Source organism: Oncorhynchus nerka, linkage group LG13 (assembly GCF_034236695.1).
Source record: "Oncorhynchus nerka isolate Pitt River linkage group LG13, Oner_Uvic_2.0, whole genome shotgun sequence".
Taxonomy (NCBI): domain Eukaryota; kingdom Metazoa; phylum Chordata; class Actinopteri; order Salmoniformes; family Salmonidae; genus Oncorhynchus; species Oncorhynchus nerka.
This window is the reverse complement of record NC_088408.1, coordinates 76,834,661-76,853,693: the sequence shown is the minus strand read 5'-3', so window position 1 is coordinate 76,853,693 and position 19,033 is coordinate 76,834,661. Positions and strand designations below refer to the sequence as shown.

The 19,033-nt window shown below is 43.4% G+C and overlaps 1 protein-coding gene across 1 annotated transcript in view; it reads left to right on the top strand.

Moving 5' to 3' along the window:
• The first annotated feature begins 101 nt into the window (after positions 1-101).
• Positions 102-19,033, top strand: part of LOC115140179 (clathrin heavy chain 1-like) — a 35,010-nt gene continuing 16,078 nt past the window's right edge. Inside the window, exons 1-18 of the mRNA XM_029678361.2 lie at positions 102-951; positions 6,955-7,162; positions 11,642-11,910; positions 12,082-12,243; positions 13,201-13,314; positions 13,689-13,862; positions 14,109-14,306; positions 14,611-14,811; positions 15,140-15,292; positions 15,540-15,662; positions 16,365-16,502; positions 16,581-16,745; positions 16,823-17,003; positions 17,623-17,786; positions 17,878-18,003; positions 18,175-18,317; positions 18,498-18,732; positions 18,823-18,945. Coding sequence (XP_029534221.1) covers positions 910-951; positions 6,955-7,162; positions 11,642-11,910; positions 12,082-12,243; positions 13,201-13,314; positions 13,689-13,862; positions 14,109-14,306; positions 14,611-14,811; positions 15,140-15,292; positions 15,540-15,662; positions 16,365-16,502; positions 16,581-16,745; positions 16,823-17,003; positions 17,623-17,786; positions 17,878-18,003; positions 18,175-18,317; positions 18,498-18,732; positions 18,823-18,945 — 2,919 coding nt within the window. The 5' untranslated portion in view covers positions 102-909. The remainder of the gene's footprint in view (positions 952-6,954; positions 7,163-11,641; positions 11,911-12,081; positions 12,244-13,200; positions 13,315-13,688; positions 13,863-14,108; positions 14,307-14,610; positions 14,812-15,139; positions 15,293-15,539; positions 15,663-16,364; positions 16,503-16,580; positions 16,746-16,822; positions 17,004-17,622; positions 17,787-17,877; positions 18,004-18,174; positions 18,318-18,497; positions 18,733-18,822; positions 18,946-19,033) is intronic.

Genomic DNA, 19,033 nt, shown 5'->3' with positions numbered 1-19,033 from the left:
CGGTCTGTGTTTTTTAAAATTCTGTTACATTTGGAACACCACAGCATGAATAGCATTTTATTTTCCTTCAAAGTTCAAGTTGTTTAGATTTCCAAAATTCTAAGGTTTCACCCTATTTCAACCCACCGAAATAAGACAATAATCGACTTGTCTTTCCATAGCACAACTCACCAGTGAGCAGTTTAGAAATATGGATTTGAGGCAGACAATAAAAACCTTGATGATGATAATTACAAAGGGATAGGTGAATGATGTAGGTGCTGACTAGTTGAGGTGTGGTGGTAGCGATGTACACATACATAGCCTAAACGCATACTATTACCTTGTCTCATACACTGTTTCAGTTCCTCTTTTACGCTGGTGGGGTAAAGGCACATTCCCGAAGTCTAAACATTGGAGTTTTTAGAAATTGGAATGGGAGGGGGCTTGTCACGTGCCTTCATTTCGAAGTTAGAAAAAAAATTAAGGGGGAAGGGGCTGCGGAGGGGTACATTGAGGACATCGATTTTTTTGCCAAGGCATTGGTATTTGTGGGGGAATCCTTTTGACCGACTGTGGGGCTTATGAATAGGACATTTGTTATTTTGTAGAACCCCATAAATATTTGAGCTCCATCAATTTGTTTGTTTTCTCTCAGTGCTTTAAAGTCTAATTGTTGTGGACTATTTTACTTAGCGGAAGCGTAGAGTTTTGGTTCAGGAGTGTTGTTTGGGTGTTAGGCTACTGAATGAGTGCAGCACTGAATTCGGGTGATATCAACGTAAGCCGGCGAGACGCCTTTCATTGTACATCGTATTTTACTTTTGAGAGCTTTTTGGCCACTTTTAATACAAGACAACATTCATTCCTACTCGTGTCCCCTTCCCCTTTCCTTTTCTCCGGACACTTGAAACACAGAAAGCCTAAAAAATGGCTCAGATACTGCCGATACGATTTCAGGAACATCTGCAGGTAAGAAGACGCTAACAGCCGAAAAAACACAGGAGGCATTTTCGCTCAGTTTTTCAGACATAGAAACACCATAACGCATTTAAATGGAATCTGACAGGGCTGCTTGGAGAGTGCTCAATATAGACACACACAGGCCTAGCTAGCTTCTGTGGGGCAGATGATGACTTGTAAAATTTGAACAGTCAGAACGTATTGGTACCCTATAACGTTAGTCTTGCTTTCAGCGGACCCGACAGACAATACAGACAGTGACTGGACTAAGCAATGAACTCCTGTTGGAATTGAGTGATTTACGATAAATGTATGCAGTTAGATAAACTTTGGCTCAACGGTGTTTGGATGTGGCTTGATTAGATGGCGTCATATTTTTTAATTAGTAGGCCATGTTGGAGAACACCAACTATCCATCGGTTTCTTGGGGCCAAAGAGAAAGTTTGTGACGTGCCCACCTCACTCCCCTTCAGTGGCTCGTTGCTGTGGCAACATCAAGACTGAAATTGCCTTTCACTAAAGACCTCTTTCTCTCTGGACACTCCCCACCAAATTACCATTTGCCATGTCTACTACCCACTCGTTCCAATGCAGCCAACAGAGCCCACCAACATTCACCAGTTCCATTTTAAAATGTGGTGCCCTTTTTATATGAGGAGTTGGCAAAACAGCACTAACAGATCTGGTAACAGGGTCGAGATCTGAACCTCTATAGCACAGGTGGCATGCTTTCCTTTTACCTATATAGGGTTGCTGGTTCAAGCCCTACTCTGGTTATTCCCCCTCCATTGCTACAAATGCATATATTGAAAGGCAACACAACATTATTTGAGCAAGATTTTACCAGACAAATCGATTGATAGTGTATCCCTTTATTTTTATTCCATGTATGATTTCTTTTCGGGCTTGCCCTGATTGGTAGGCTGCTGTGATCCGTCATGGCTCCAGCTGAGAGAGAAATGACAGGAATTTGCTAACGGAAGACTTTGGCCCTGAAGTTCTTTTTAAACATTTTTCTCCTGTCTTGGTATTTACAGCTTCTATGCATTAAACAGTATAGTCTGGGTTGACATTCACTGCCCTGTACACACAGATGAGACTGGATTTGTTGTTTTAGCTTTATGTACAACTACTGCTGGACTTATCCCAATTGTATAAGGTTAGCCATAAACATAGCACCCCCAATATAGGCACGCACACTGTAAATTAACATTGCCAGTGTCTCATTGTGTGTTCTTAAACATGTCAATAACACTAAAATCAAATCAAATGTATTTATATATCCCTTCGTACATCAGCTGATATCTCAAAGTGCTGTACAGAAACCCAGCCTAAAACCCCAAACAGCAAGCAATGCAGGTGTAGAAGCACTAAGCTGTGTTTAGTCTAATACTCCTTTTTCCCAGGCTTGACTGACTGACTGACCCTACTCGTGTGTGTTCGTGGAGACTTATTTAATGGAAATGGATCAGTGATCTGTGCCCTTTAGTATTTCATTTATGATACATTGTGTTTGTTAGTCTATTAGCAGATGAATAATTTATTTTGGGGCTCAGTCTGGGACAAATTAGGTTCTGCATTATGTAGGCCAGATGTTGCTGAAAACACCCAACCTTTGCTTTAGCTCAGTAGGCTAATGGAGTCCATGAGTCTCACAGAAGTCCCATGTTCAATACCCTGTAGTTTAGCCCCAGTCTGAGTCTGGCCTAGTGAGAGGGAGAGACCTGTGAGGTATGTAGCCAGTCATAAACAGATTGGCCATAGGGCACTTTGAGCAAATGCCAGATGGGCTGGTCCATCTTTGGGCCAGTTTTTTGTGTGTGTTTTTGCACATAAATAATTACCATTATAGTAATAGTCTGGTGTGTTAAATGCCTGGGTTGATTTCTGGTCCCAGTCAGTCTCTGTTGCCTGTCCATCAGCTGGTTGCCTGTCAGCTCCCTGCTTTGGGATATTACTCTCCAGTACTAACAGAAGAGCAGCTCCCTGCTCAGGGCTGCTGCTGTTGTCTCCACTAATAGACAGATTAGGTAAGCAGGCCAATTTAACCCATAAAATCACATCAGGGCAGGAAGGGGAAGTGAGATCATGATCATAATGCCCAGCAGAGAACCTCTGACAGCACTGCTATCGGCTGGAACAGCTCTGTCTGCACTGGAACTAATGGCTGGTGTCCAGCCAACCAGTCAGTCTTATTACTGCTTACTACCCTCCTGCACAACACATTGATATGGACAAAGCCTAAGTAATGAAACTCTAAAAATAACACACCCACACCAGTCTCTCTCAGTTGAAACAATACACCTAACTGGAAGGAGCTGTCCTAAACTAGAGTCTATTTTTGTTAGCCTATATTATTGACTTTTTTTATAGCAAGAGTGGTGATACTGAATATGGCAGGCTAACATGCTATTAAACTGACAGCTCAGGAATTTTTGAAAGATGAGAATCTCTACTTTTTTTCTCATATTTTTCTAAATGTATTTATATTAAATATTTATTTTGAAAGACCAAAGTATCAGCTATCACACCGTGTAAAGGAACAACCTAACTCTTTAATTTCTTCATAAAATGCAATGAACTGGATTTAAGCCCATGTCAACTCTGTCAGACACCATTTAAATTGCATTTACATTTTCACATTTGTTTTCAAGTGTTTAAAGGACTTGATTGTGTAATTCTAACATTAGATTATTCAAATATGTCATATAGATCTCAAGTTCTTTTATATTTCATAACACTGTATAATGTTCCAGCGCTCATTTCGTTTGCATTTTGGCATGTTTTTCTAGATTCAGCACGTAAAACATTTTATAAAACAAACATCTGTTACATTTAGACAGCAAATCCATTGTTTGAGTGTATGTTGCAGAACAGTAATATAAATATATTTTTCTCAATATTGACAAATTGATCTTAAGGGGGTTAGCCATCAGTGATGGAGTTGATAAGTCACTGACGGACTTGACAACAAATACTAACAGACCTATTTTTGCCATTAAAAATAAAAGTTCAACAATAATTTTCAAATGTAGAAAATAATTCATTTGAAAATGCTCCTAAAAAATCTAACAATTCTATCAGCTCTTTCAGCACCCTGACGGAATTGACGTTAGACAAAAATCTGACGGAGTTGATGTTTTACGAAGTTGACAAACACAATCCCCTTATTCCAGTGGTAGTCAAAGTAGAAATGTAGTTTTACCTCAGTTGCTTTATGACTCTAAAACCTTGTTTAAAATAAAGATATTTGAACCAAAATGTATATCCTATCACGGAGATAGCATTGACAGTTTATGGTTGTGACCAAGGTGATTTCAATATTGTTTAAATCTCTCAAAATTATATAACTTGACAGACCACGAGTAAGTCCTGTTGTACTACATGTGAGGAAGACATGAAGAATAGGTCATTATGGTGTAGTTCATTCCTGATTTATTTATGATTGTAGAGAAATCTGACACCGTTGACCAAATTTCTGGACACAGTTTAGGAATCACAGTTTTGAGAGAAATATTTTTTGAAGACATAGCACTATTGCAAAAGACTAGATAAGCCTAATAGGGCTGTGAAGATACAGTATTGCACTTTTTTTTTTATTTGGCAAATATTAGAACACAAAGCAGACAACTCTTTGGTCCCTTTTAAAAACCTGCTGTATGTAAACTATTGTGTTCCGTAAATGTAACTCTAGATGACAACATAATGTTTGTTTCCAACATTAGGGCTGTTTTCCTAAAAAGGTTAAATCCACTTAATGTTTTGTTTCCTTGCCACTATACTAACGAGTATCGCGATACTGGTATCTTCCCGGCTCTACTAGATCAGATAATGTCTCAGTTAATATTCATTATTATTATCGTTTTTAGGAAATGTAAAGCCAGAGGAATGCAGAGAACAAATCTGAGCTGTGTTATTAGCAAATACAATACACTTAGGACTAGAGTACATGCACATTTAGGCAGGCCTGCTGCCTCAGATGCTGCGTTTAGACGGGCAGCCTAATTCTGATCTTTTTTTCCACTAATTGGTCTTTTGACCAATCAGGTATTTTTCAGAGCTGATATGATTGGTCAAAACGCACACGTGTGCGTGTCAATGTGTGCACAGAGATTGCGTTCTGAAGACACTGGGTTGTGGTTGCGAGTGATTTAGTTTGGAATGTTCTATGAAGGAGGGCAGCGGGGAGATGCTTCCAGTGACTCAGCCACCCCTCCCCAGGCCTTTCACAAGCCCTGTATTATAGGAACTCCTTTCTCTATACATGGTATGTCCTCCCTCCCCTATTGCCTTAGCTTACCCACCTTCCCCCCATCTTAATCCATCTTTCTGTCATTCTGGGCTAAGTTACAAATTACATCCTATTCCCTCTAGTGCACTACATTTAGGGAATAGGGTTCCATAGGACTGCCATACTGCCTCCCCTCAGCCCAGCTGGCAGCTACTCCCCTGGTCCTTCTTCCCCTAACATTACCTCCTTCTTTTCCTTCACCTCCCTCTTTCCTCCTCAGAGATTTCTGGCAGCCAGTAAAGATATCTCCTCTTTGGCCTCTCATGTTATCGGCTGATTGGTGCTCCACCCGGACTAACCCTTGATCACCTCACAGTGCTGTCATAGGGGTAGAGGAGACCTATAGACACGAGTCAGTTCAGTGGTTTCCCACCATAATGGTTAAGGTTATGATATGGGGAGGGCAAACTGATTCTAGATCTGTGTCTATGGTCAAGGACAAATTTTACCTGGAACTAGTATCAGTGAATACTAGTACTGAAAATGGTTGAAAACCTTCAGGTTTTAACTTCAGGTTTTAACTGTTGCAGTTGTAACTGACAATGTTCAGTACTCAATTATATTGGCTACATCTTCAGATCAAGAGTAATCTCCTCATTAGGACAACAATGAGCTCAATGATGGATATAATTTACTACTGAGGATCACGTATTCCTATCTGGAGATCTATCTCTTTTTGAAGAGGATGACCTGCTGGGGGAGATCACATCTAATCTCACTCTAGGTCAGATCTATGTCCCAATTGGCATCCTATTCTCTATAGGGCATAGGACCCTACATGCACTAGGGAATAGGGTGCCATTCGGGGGGGACACTGGAGATCAGGGCACATTCTAGGCCTACCCGGGAAGCCCTCTCATCTCAGTCTCTGAAACCACTAGCAGAGGCCTGACCTGAATCAGCCAGTGTTTATGGTTACACAGCATTTGTATTTTAGTCTGCTGTTTACATTGTATTTACTTAGAAATAACATAATAGCATGGTAATTAAATAGTAATTACTGTTTGGCGTTTGAGATTCTCTCAAGCACTACTATGTAGAGTTTGGTATTTGGGAGTGTTGGGTTATTTGAATTAAATAAGTTGCGGAAAATGACTGTTGCTGTATGTTATGGTATAATGCCTCAGTAAAAGCCAGATTAATAGCAGCTGTCACAGCACACAAAGCTTTCCAGAGTCATCCTAATACCCTGTTGTTGTCTGCCTGCCCTATGCCATGTTTCCCAGGCCTGACTGTGCTGTTTATGTAACTCCACCTAACCTTCTCCTTGTAAAACAACCTTTAAGAATATCCTTCTGGAAAACTGGACCAGAACAGCAGTTATTTTAATAGAGTGAGTGTTTAGAGAATTGTTTTCCCTGACCCAAGGCAAATGTTATCAACTGGCAACTTTAGTTTTTTTTCATCCTTGTACGACTCCAGAAAATATCAGTTGTAGATTCATGTCTTTACATTGTGCCACTGACTGCACTGCCTAATTCCAAATGACCCCTAGTCTGTACTGTACACCTAAGCGCTGGTGTAGTCCTGAAGGATTGGTTAGATATGAGCAATAATGGCACACATTTCAACTAGCCCAAAATAGATCAAATACCCACATTGCTAATTTCAGATCCATTGATCTGTACTACATGTGTCTAGGGTTATTGGTTGACTATAGCAGTTGCCTCTGAAATACTTAGATTGAATTTAACGGCTGTGTGTGTTGCGGTGTGTTTCAGCTGCAGAACCTAGGGGTGAATCCGGCCAACATCGGGTTCAGCTACCTGACCATGGAGTCTGACAAATTCATCTGCATCCGGGAGAAGGTGGGTGAGCAAAACCAGGTGGTGATCATAGACATGGCTGACCCCAATAACCCCAGCAGGCGACCCATTTCTGCTGACAGCGCCATTATGAACCCTACAAGCAAGGTCATCGCCCTGAAAGGTAGGCTACCACCACGGCCCCACATCCTTGTTGGTGAGTCCCAAATGGCACCCTATTCCCTATGTAGCAAACTACTTTTGACTAGGGCCCATGGCACACTGTGTAGGGATTAGGGTGCTATTTGGGACGCTGCCTGACACCCCTGCTCCCTGACCCCTGCCCTCACTGCTCCTTATTCCACTGGTGTAATACAACCAACAAAAACGCTCTGTTGCAATGCACTTACTACATAGTTACTTGTTAATCCAATGCTGTTACTAGAGTAATTAAATCATTATCATTGGGGCGGCAGGGTAGCCTAGTGGTTAGAGCATTGGACTACCAGCCGAAAGGTTGCAAGTTCCAATCCCCAAGCTGACAAGGTACAAATCTGTCGTTCTGCCCCTGAACAGGCAGTTAACCCACCGTTCCTAGGCCATCATTGAAAATAAGAATTTGTTCTTAACTGACTTGCCTACTTAAATAAAGGTAAAATAAAAAAAATATTTAACAAATACGACATGGTAATATGAGAAACCTATTTCAACATCACGTTTGTTCTGAAAAAGTTATCTAAAAGCAATAGTGTGTTATTTAGCATTATAAACTGGGTGGTTTGAGCCCTGAATATCAGACCGTGTGACAAAATGTTTATTTTTACTGCTCTATTTACGCTGATAACCAGTTTATAATAGCAATAAGTTACCTCTTGGTTTTGTGGTATATAGCCAATATACCACGGCTAAGGGCTGTGTCCAGGTACTCTACGATGCGTCGTGCCTAAGAACAGCCCTTAGCTGTGGTATATTGGCCATATACCACACCCCCAGGTGTCTTATTGCTTAAGTATTGCACACAGGATTGCTGTTTATGTAACTCCAACTTTAACATAGCTGTCAAATGCAGTGTTGGGTGTATCTGTGTTATAATGCACTATTTCCTCCCGTGCTGTAAAAACAAAGCCAGTGCACTCAGACACATTGCCTAAATGTACTAAATTGGTCATGTAAATTGATTATCCGCCACTGCTTCTACCCCTTTGTCAAAACACAGGCGCATTTAGTCTTCTGTCGGTATCGGTTTGCCTTACTTCTAATGCAATCTCTTCAGGCTTTGCACATCTCTTTTTACCTCTCTTTCCCCCTCGTTTTTTCTTTGACTGACTCTTACCTTTCTTTCCCTTGCTTTCTGTCATCTATCAGAGGGTGAGTGCTCCTCTCCATCTCTCTCTCTCACTCTTTTTCTTTCATACCTTTTTTTCTCTCCCTTTTTCTATCTCTGAGATGTCTGCTTTGCTCTCAACCTATTTTTCTCAGACTGACTCTTGGCTTTCTTTCCCTTGCTTGCTTTCTTGTCACCTTCTCTCAGACGGTGAGTTCCTGCCTGTCACTCTCTGTCTGTGGTGTTATCGCTGTCTTTGTGTCTGTGGTCTCTGGTCTGTCTCTTCTGTCTGTGGTCATCATGTCTCTCATAAAAGCTTCCCTTCCTTTTTAACCAAATTTATTGAAAATTAAAAACACAAATGATCTAATTTACAAAAGTATTCACACCCCTGAGTCAATACATGTTAGAATCACCTTTGGCAGCAATTACAGCTGCGAGTCTTTCTGGGTAAGTCTCTAAGAGCTTTGCACATCTGGACTGTACAATATTTGCACATTATTCTTAAAATAATTCTTCAAGCTCTATCAAGTTGGCTGTTGATCATTGCTAGACAGCCATTTTCAAGTATTGCCATAGATTTTCAAGTAGAAGTAAGTCAAAACCGTTACTAGCCACTCAGGAACATTCAATGTTGTCTTGGTAAGCAACTCCAATGCATATTTGTCCTTGTGTTTTAGGTTATTGTCCTGCTGAAAGGTGAATTTGTCTCCTAGTGTCTGTTGAAAGCCGATTTGAACCATGTTTTTATCTAGGATTTTGCCCTGTGCTTATTTTTATTCCATTTGTTTTTATCCCCCCCAAATTCTCTAGTCCTTGCCATTGACAAGCATACCCATAACATGATACAGCAATTACTATGCTTGAGAATATGAAGAGTGCTACTCGGTGATGTTGGATTTGCCTCAAACATAACACTTTGTATTCAGGACATAAAGTTAATTTCTTTGCCACATTTTTTGCAGTTTTAGTTTAGGGCCTTATTGCAAACGGGATGCAAATTCATTTAACATTTTTTTTTTTTGCGTGCTTCCTTTTCACTTTGTAATTTAGTATTGTGGAGTAACTAGAATGTTGTTGATTCATCCTCAGTTTTCTCCCATCACAGCCATTGATTTGAACTGTTTTAAAGTCAGGATTTGCATCATGGTGAAATCCCTGAGCGGTTTTCTTTCCTCTCCGGCAACGGAGTTAGGTAGGAGGCCTGTATCTTTGTGTATTGATACACAATCCAAAGTGTATGCTAATTAATAACTTCACCATGCTCAAAGCGATATTCAATGTGTGCTTTTTTTACCCATCTACCAAAAGGTGCCCATTTTTGCAAGGCATTAGAAAACCTCCTTGGTCTTTGTTTGTAATTCACTGCTCGGCCGAGGGACCTTACAATTATCAGTATGTGTGGGGTACAGAGATGGGGTAGTCATTCAAAAATCATGTTAACACTGTTATTGCACAAAGTGAGTCCATGCAACTTATTATGTGACTTGTTAAGCACATTTTTACTCCTGAACTTATTTAGGCTTGCCTTAACAAAGGGGTTAAATATTTATTGACTCTAAACATTTCAGCGTTTCACTTTTAAAATAATTTGTAAACATTTATAAAAACATAATTCCAACTTTGACATTATGGGTATTGTGTGTAGGCCAGTGACACAAAATCTCAATCTAATCCATTTTAAATATGTGCTGTAACCACAAAATGTTGAAAAAGTCAAGGGGTGTAAATACTTAGAAGGCACTGTAATCTGATTCCTTCTGAAAAGTAACCAAGTCGATGAGATCGTTTGGATGAGCATTCGATTCTGTACATTTGAATCCACACTTTGTAACTGTCTCCTGGCTGTGACATCAAGTGTGGAACTTTTCAGTTTGTCAGTCCCCCCCACAAACACAGACACCCACACATGCTTTTATGAGAACCGTACATGCTAGCATGACCTGTTGTATGCTGGTTGACTGTGTGTGTGGTATACCTCATCAGATATCATACACACTAGGAGGTGTGTGTGAGGTATTCCTCTCCATCTCTAGATCTCTCTCTGCAGCGTACCAGGTATGTCGTACCTCTTCACCTACGTGTGGTGGTCTCTGAAACCCGCATCTATTCCTCACTCACTGTCTAAACCTGAAACTATAGGACATGCTGTCAGTACTGGTCTAGTTTCATCTTTAAATGATGTCCTTCGGGCTTAGTTCCATTTACAATGGTTGTCATATGGGAGGTTAGTAAAGGATGGAGTTTTATTTCCTCACTAATTTCTCTCAGCATGCCAGAGACTAGAACAGTACCATAGTAGCCAACACTGATTATAGTAGCTCTCTCTCACTATCCTTTAAATAGCCTGCTAGTTCAAGTGTTCCCCCTATATTGATTTAGCAGTGTCGTCCCGCCGCTGCTAAAACGTTGCCGCCACTCCCAAATATTTTTCTCTCTCCAATTTCGATCTTGTCTCATCGCTGCAACTCCCTAACAAGCTCGGGAGGCGAATGTCGAGTCATGCATCCTCCAAATCATGACCTGCCAAACCGCGCTTCTTAACACCCGCCCGCTTAACCCGGAAGCCAGCCTCACCAATGTGTCGGAGGAAACACCGTTCACCTGATAACCGAGGTCAGCCTGCCCGCCACAAGGAGTCGCTAGAGCGCAATGAGCCAAGTATAGCCCCCCCCGGCCAAACCCTCCCCTAACCCGGACGACGCTGGTCCAATTGTGCACCGCCCTATGGGATTCACGATCACGGCCAGTTGTGATACAGCCCGGGAACAAACCAAGGTCTGTAGTGATGCCTCTAGCACTGCGATACAGTGCATTAGACCGCTGCACCACTTTCTGTGTCTCTGTTAGAGTACTTTTTTGTGATGTATGTCTATTTATTTACCTTTTTATTTCACCATCCATGTAATTAAGAGATTCAGACCATGTTCTCCTTTACAGAAACAACCTGGGGAAGAGTTCCACAGTTGGTCTGGAGGATTTGTCTGCTAGATACTATATATTAGGTCATTGAGTGTATTATCTACCTATCGGCCTCGCTCTTTATCCCCACTCCGGTCACGATCTTTCACTGGACAGGGAAATAGCACACTTTTGACCCATCATGGAAATCCAGTTTGCTGGCAACTTAAAGGGATTGTTCAAACAACGTACAAATCTCATGGAGACCTAGAAGGAAGTCCATTGTCCTGGATAGTCAGCTAGCTACCCAAAGATGCAGTTCACTAGCTACAGTTTAGCATTAGCTTCATTCACTGTCTCACTGTATCTCCCATAGATATAGAACAATATTATGAATTGTTATATTGGTCTCTCCTCTTGCCCTCCCTTTGTCCCCAGCTGCTAAGTGCCTGCAGATCTTCAACATTGAGATGAAGAGTAAGATGAAGGCTCACACCATGACAGAGGAAGTCATGTTCTGGAAGTGGATCTCTGTCAACACCGTCGCCTTGGTGACTGAAGCGGCCGTCTACCATTGGAGCATGGAGGGGGACTCTCAGCCAATCAAAGTGTTTGATCGGCACGCCAGTCTGGCCGGTTGCCAGATCATAAACTACAGAACAGACGAACAGCAGAAGTGGCTTCTGCTTATCGGTATCTCGGCACAGGTATGCACACACCCACACACGTCTTATACACACCCGTAGTTCACAGCACACACATCAGACGTACGGTGTACGTTAGGGAGGGTTTGTGTTCTAAAAGCACCGTACTTTGGTCCTTTTCTAGCATGTTCAGACAGTGAGGACATCCCCTCTTCTCTCTCCTCTATCCTGCAGCAAAACCGTGTGGTGGGGGCCATGCAGCTGTACTCTGTGGACAGGAAGGTGTCCCAGCCCATCGAGGGACATGCTGCAGCCTTCGGAGAGTTTAAGGTGGAGGGCAACACCAAAGCCTCCACTCTCTTCTGCTTTGCTGTGCGCAGCCAGGCTGGTGGCAAGGTGAGAAGAGGACACTGGGGGATATACAGGCATGGTGAACCTAGTTCCAGTTCAAACCAGGACTCACCCTATATGCATGTGAAATATTAATGCCAATCACTGTTAAGACTTGTGCAGACTTGTTGTTTTGTGGTTACTGTGTGTTACTATGTGGTCATAATGCATATGGTCAGTGTGTTACTGTGGTCAGTGTGGTTAGTATGCAGTAAGTATGTTGACATGTATGGTCAGTGTGTTACTGTGGTCAGTGTGTTACTGTGGTCATGTGTGGTTAGTATGCCGTAAGTATGTTGACATGTGTGGTCTGTTACTGTGGTCAGTATGTTGACGTGTGTTACTGTGGTTAGTATGTTACTGTGGTCATGTGTGTTTAGTATGTTACTGTGGTTAGTATGTGGTCAATATGTTACTGTGGTTATGGGTGGTTAGTATGCGGTCAATATGTTACTGTGGTTATGGGTGGTTAGTATGCGGTCAGTATGTTACTGTGGTTAGTATGCGGTCAGTATGTTACTGTGGTTAGTATGCGGTCAGTATGTTACTGTGGTTAGTATGCGGTCAGTATGTTACTGTGGTTAGTATGCGGTCAGTATGTTACTGTGGTTAGTATGCGGTCAGTATGTTACTGTGGTTAGTATGCGGTCAGTATGTTACTGTGGTTAGTATGCGGTCAGTATGTTACTGTGGTTAGTATGCGGTCAGTATGTTACTGTGGTTAGTATGCGGTCAGTATGTTACTGTGGTTAGTATGCGGTCAATATGTTACTATGGTTAGTATGCGGTCAGTATGTTACTGTGGTTAGTATGCGGTCAGTATGTTAATGTGGTTAGTATGCGGTCAGTATGTTAATGTGGTTAGTATGCGGTCAGTATGTTACTGTGGTTAGTATGCGGTCAGTATGTTACTGTGGTTAGTATGCGGTCAGTATGTTGACGTGTGGTCGTGTTGTGTTCCAGCTGCATATCATAGAGGTGGGTCACCCGGCTACAGGGAACCAGCCATTTACCAAGAAGGCGGTTGATGTGTTCTTCCCTCCTGAGGCGCAGACAGACTTCCCCGTCGCCATGCAGGTAAGGACCCCGAAAGACCCAGCAGGGAAGGCTTATTAGGGTGGCTCTCACAATGCCTGAATGAAATGAACGAGTTGTGCAGTATATCAGAAGGTTCAGACTAACTCTGTTGGCTGGGAGGTTTTCTTTCTGTGTATTTAACCAATACAACTGAAGCTGTTTGTGCTCGGGTTGTGTTTTCCCTTATCTTATTCACTTATCAGCAACCTGCACACACACCTCTCGGTTCAGGCTTCTTTAACTATTAAAAACCTTAACTGCCGTTCAATGTTGATTGGAATTTTTCTTGGTGTTGTACACTGCTAAGAGAACCCATAGTTGTCTTTGGCCCATACACAGGATGTAATAGCTGTATCCCATGATTCTGAACTCAGATTGGCACCAAGCATGGCGTGATCTACCTGATCACTAAGTATGGCTACATCCACCTGTATGATCTGGAGTCGGGAGTGTGTATCTATATGAACCGCATCAGCGCTGAGACCATCTTCGTCACTGCCCCCCACGAACCCACCTCCGGCATCATCGGGGTTAACAAGAAGGGACAGGTAAGAACTCCTCTAAATCCCATCAGACTTACCGTCTGTATACTACAGGAACACTAGAGTTATTTTGTTTTTTAGTGGATACATGTGAAAGCATATACACATAACAAGCTATTCAGAGTTAATCATCCATTGATTGATTTTGATTTGGGCTGTGTACCAAATTGCAGCCTATTCCTTATGTTGTGCTGTACTTTGAATAGGGCTTTGTTCAGTAGCAGACAATTAATTTGATGCATCCCCCCTCAGGTGTTGTCAGTGTGTGTGGAGGAGGAGAACATCGTTAACTATGCCACCAACGTGCTGCAGAACCCAGACCTGGGCCTGAGGATGGCCATGCGTTCTAACCTGGCCGGGGCAGATGAGTTGTTTGCCAGAAAGTTCAACACGCTGTTCGCCCAGGGTTCCTACTCCGAGGCTGCCAAGGTGGCTGCCTCCACACCAAAGGTAGGTCAGACCCCAGGGCCAGGGGAGAGGAGATGATCTGTTCGGTCTGGAGGAGGGTTACAGTAACTTTCCTGAAATTCCAGTTGGAGGATTCCCAGAATAAGGAGGGAATATGCAGGATATCCAGAAACCCCCAACCAGAATTTTTGGAAGACCTGGGAATTTGGGGAAAGTTACTGGAATTTTTCAAACCTAAGAGGAGACAATTGTCTTTGAATATATCCTCCTTAGCTTTGTTATACACTTTGCTACAATAACACTATATGGTCCTCTTCCTCTCCTATACTCCCCCTCCCTCCTCCAGGGTATCCTGCGTACAGCGGAGACCATCCGTAAGTTCCAGAGTGTGCCAGGCCAGCCGGGCCAGGCCTCTCCCCTGCTGCAGTACTTTGGCATCCTGCTGGACCAGGGCCAGCTCAACAAGTTTGAGTCTCTGGAGCTGTGCAGGCCCGTGCTACAACAGGGACGCAAGCAGCTGCTGGAGAAGTGGCTGAAAGAGGATAAGGTAGGACTGACTGGAGATTCAGCTGTGGACTAGACAGTTTTGCCACATTGACATGGTAGTCATTTAGCAGATGCTCTTATCCAGAGAGACTTACTGTTGGTGCATTCATCTTAAGATAGCTAGGTGGGACAACCACATATCTGTCATAGTAAGTACACTTTTTGTCAATAAAGTAGCTATCAGCAAAGTCTGAGCTAGTACAATACTCACACACACTATGTAAACAGGAGTCCTTTAACAGGGTCCATTGAGACTTTCAACCTGTTCCCTTTGTGTATTTACTCTGAAATTGCAGTATAGCTACAGTTGATGTACTGTGTGTGTGTAGCTGGAGTGTTGTGAGGAGCTTGGTGACCTGGTTAAGGCAGTAGATCCTACTCTGGCCCTCAGCGTCTACCTCAGGGCCAACGTACCCAGCAAGGTGATCCAGTGCTTCGCTGAGACCGGACAGTTCCAGAAGATAGTGCTTTACGCCAAGAAGGTACAATTCACTTCCAGAGTGGATGGACATCTCTTTGGATGTGTTGCAAATTGCACCCTATTCCCAGTATAGTGCCCTGGTCAAAAGTAGCGCACTATGAAGGGAATATGGTGTCATTTGGGATGCACAACTCTCATAGTATCTCATAGCATTTTCCTCTATGAATTCAGATTTGGCATGGGATCCTGCTTGTCTCATCAGATGACGGTGTTGTGATGTGGCCTCCCCCTCTCTCTCCCTGGTGTAGGTGGGCTACTCTCCAGACTGGGTGTTTCTGTTGAGGAATGTGATGCGGGTCAGTCCAGAACAGGGTCTACAGTTCTCTCAGATGCTGGTTGCAGATGAGGAGCCCCTGGCCAACATCAACCAGGTAACAGACACTCACACACACACACACTGCCCAGTGTGGGAGTCTCCCGGTTTGTTATTCCATGTGGGAGAGCAATGCCAGGAATTCTCTGACTGAGTGAGCCTTCCTCCTTTTAATGGCATATCAACTTTCCCTTCCTCCTGTCTGAACTGGCTCTGGGTACAAGTTGCCCACAACCACATATTTAGGTTGCCTATTCCCAACATGGTGCACTACTTTCAACCAAAGCCCTATGGGCCCTGGTCAACTTTAGTTTTCTATATTATAATAATAATAATAAGATGCCTTTTTGGACACACGCCTATAATCAGGAGTTTAGAGGTAATTTCATGCTACCTGATGATTCCCACATTCTGAATGGAATTTTTTCAAATGAATATTATACTGTTTTCCTGTTGGTTCCTTATAAGCTGCTCCTTTGAGAGCAAATCCCCCTCTAACCCTTAGCTCTTAGGTACTAAAGTATAGCAGATTGGAGAGGTTCAAAATGTATACCGTAGCATATCATAAAGTGGTGCAATTACCATATTACTTATCATACCTAAACGATTGTTTTGGGATCTACACGGTGTCTATGGCACTAGAGGTTGTATTAGGGTTGAGAGCAATCTGATCCAGTAGTGTACTCCCTATGACACTTGATTACATCTTTCTCTCCTGTGATTGGTTGCTGATGTCCCCTCTCTCTCCTGATTGGTGTAGATAGTGGATGTGTTCATGGAGGGCAGTCTGATCCAGCAGTGTACCTCATTCCTATTGGACGCTCTGAAGAACAACCAGCCAGCCGAGGGACACCTACAGACACGCCTACTGGAAATGAACCTCCTCCATGCTCCCCAGGTAAACACACACACCCCTTTCATTATGTCAGTTGTGGTTCTATTGGTCCGTTGTGTTATAACTTGTGCGTGTATCCAGGTGGCCGATGCAATCCTGGGAAACCAGATGTTTAGTCACTATGACCGAGCCCACATCGCCCAGCTGTGTGAGAAGGCTGGGCTGCTGCAGAGGGCTCTAGAGCACTACACTGACCTGTTCGACATCAAAAGGACTCTCGTACACACACACCTGCTCAACCCTGAGGTATGTACCCGTAGGTGTGTTTAAATGTATCCTCTGTGTGGGGTGTGTTGTTGTAACCCTCTCCTCTCTCCCTGCAGTGGCTGCTGAACTTCTTTGGCGCCCTGTCAGTAGAGGACTCGATAGAGTGTCTTCGGGCCATGTTATCAGCCAACATCCGACAGAACCTTCAGCTGTGTGTCCAGGTGGCATCTAAATACCACGAACAGCTGGGAACAAATGCCCTGGTGGATCTCTTCGAGTCCTTCAAGAGCTTTGAGGGTATGTCTGTATCTGGCCTATTATGTTTTAAAACGTGTCAGCTTATGGCCTGTGTGTAATACAATACAATGTAATATTATTATCTACAATGTATGTTCTTAACTCTGGTCATCATGGGCCAGGGAGGCTCACAGGGATATTGGTATCCACAGCACTCCACCAATTATAAATTGTTAAACTCAATACTATTCCCCATTTTATAATTATTTTACATGAATGCACTGTAATTTAAGCATGTAAAGTGTTATCTGCCTCATGGCAAAATGTGTAGAATTGTGGGAAATTAGCTTGAAAACTGCTAAATTTTCTCTCTGATGCCAAGAGAAAATGATATTTTCCCGTGTCTGAAACTCAGTTTATCAGCCATGTACTGCAGAATCCAAAGTAAAACTCCTTGTAGGTTATTTTTATTGTACTTGAGTCTGATTATGAGGTGGTCCCTGATGAATTTGCTAACACAAAAGGGGTATACCATGGGTTTACATCTCCTACCTTTGCTGTCCTCTTTATAGTCCTATCGCCCAAAAAAGAGACACAACCCCCTACGTGTTGATTTACCTGGGCGGCATTGACAGGGAAACTAGGAATCCAATGTGAAACTGTGTTCTTCCTCCCCTAGGTGTGTTCTACTTCCTGGGTTCCATAGTGAACTTTAGCCAGGACCCCGACGTTCATTTTAAATACATCCAGGCGGCCTGTAAGACCGGACAGATCAAGGAGGTGGAACGCATCTGTAGAGAGAGCAACTGTTACGACCCGGACAGGGTCAAGAACTTCCTCAAGGTACCAGGGCGACCCTAGCAGGGTTGGTTGGGGGAACGTTTAACACAGTCGTTAGTCTAGCAGACTACAATCTCGCTTTCTCTCTCATCAGGAGGCTAAACTGACAGACCAGCTGCCTCTGATCATAGTGTGTGACCGCTTTGACTTTGTCCATGACCTGGTTCTCTACCTCTACCGCAACACTCTGCAGAAGTACATTGAGATCTATGTTCAGAAGGTAAGAGTCATCAGTCTGGCAGTAGGCAGAGTGAGGAGGAACACAGCACTGCAGGGAAGGAAGATGAAACATGTCAAGATACCTTATTGTTGGTTTTACCAATAGCATTAGCTATCCTAGAAATATTTTCTGCTGTCATTGCCTCGCATTGATGTGTGTGTGTGTGTGTAGGTGAACCCTAGCCGGCTGCCGGTGGTGATAGGAGGTCTGTTGGATGTAGACTGTGCTGAAGATGTCATTAAGAACCTGATCTTGGTGGTGAGAGGACAGTTCTCCACAGACGAGCTGGTGGCAGAGGTGGAGAAGAGGAACAGGTACAGACACACCACTTACACACATGGTCTCCAACACTGTCTGCTCCTGTACGTCCTCAGCATTTAGTCTTTCAGGCCTCTTTTCCCCCCTGTGAGGCCATACTTCAAAGTCCAAGTATTGTGTGTGACTTAGGTTTTCGAAAGGGGCTCTCAGAAGTAAGTTTTGCGTGTGTCCCCCAGACTGAAGCTGTTGTTGCCGTGGCTGGAGTCTCGTATCCACGAGGGCTGTGAGGAGCCGGCTACTCACAATGCCTTGGCTAAGATCTACATAGACAGTAACAACAACCCGGAGCGCTTCCTGAAGGAGAACACCTTCTACGACAGCACTGTAGTGGGGAAGTATTGTGAGAAGAGAGACCCCCACCTCGCCTGTGTCGCCTATGAGAGGGGCCAGTGTGACCTGGACCTTATCAAGGTCTGAGCACGCATGCACGCTCGTACACCCTCCCACACACACACGACTATGATGCATTGATTGATGTGGTTTCATTGTGCTCTGTTGTAGGTGTGCAATGAGAACTCCCTGTTCAAGAGTGAGGCTCGCTACCTGGTCAGACGGAAAGACCCAGAACTATGGGCCAATGTTCTAGAGGAGAACAACCCTTCTAGACGCCAACTCATAGACCAGGTCAGTAGAATACCCTCTCATAACCCTGTGTTGGTATACTATGTTTTACCTGCTTCCTTGTGTTCTGACCTGTGGTTCCCTGTGGTAA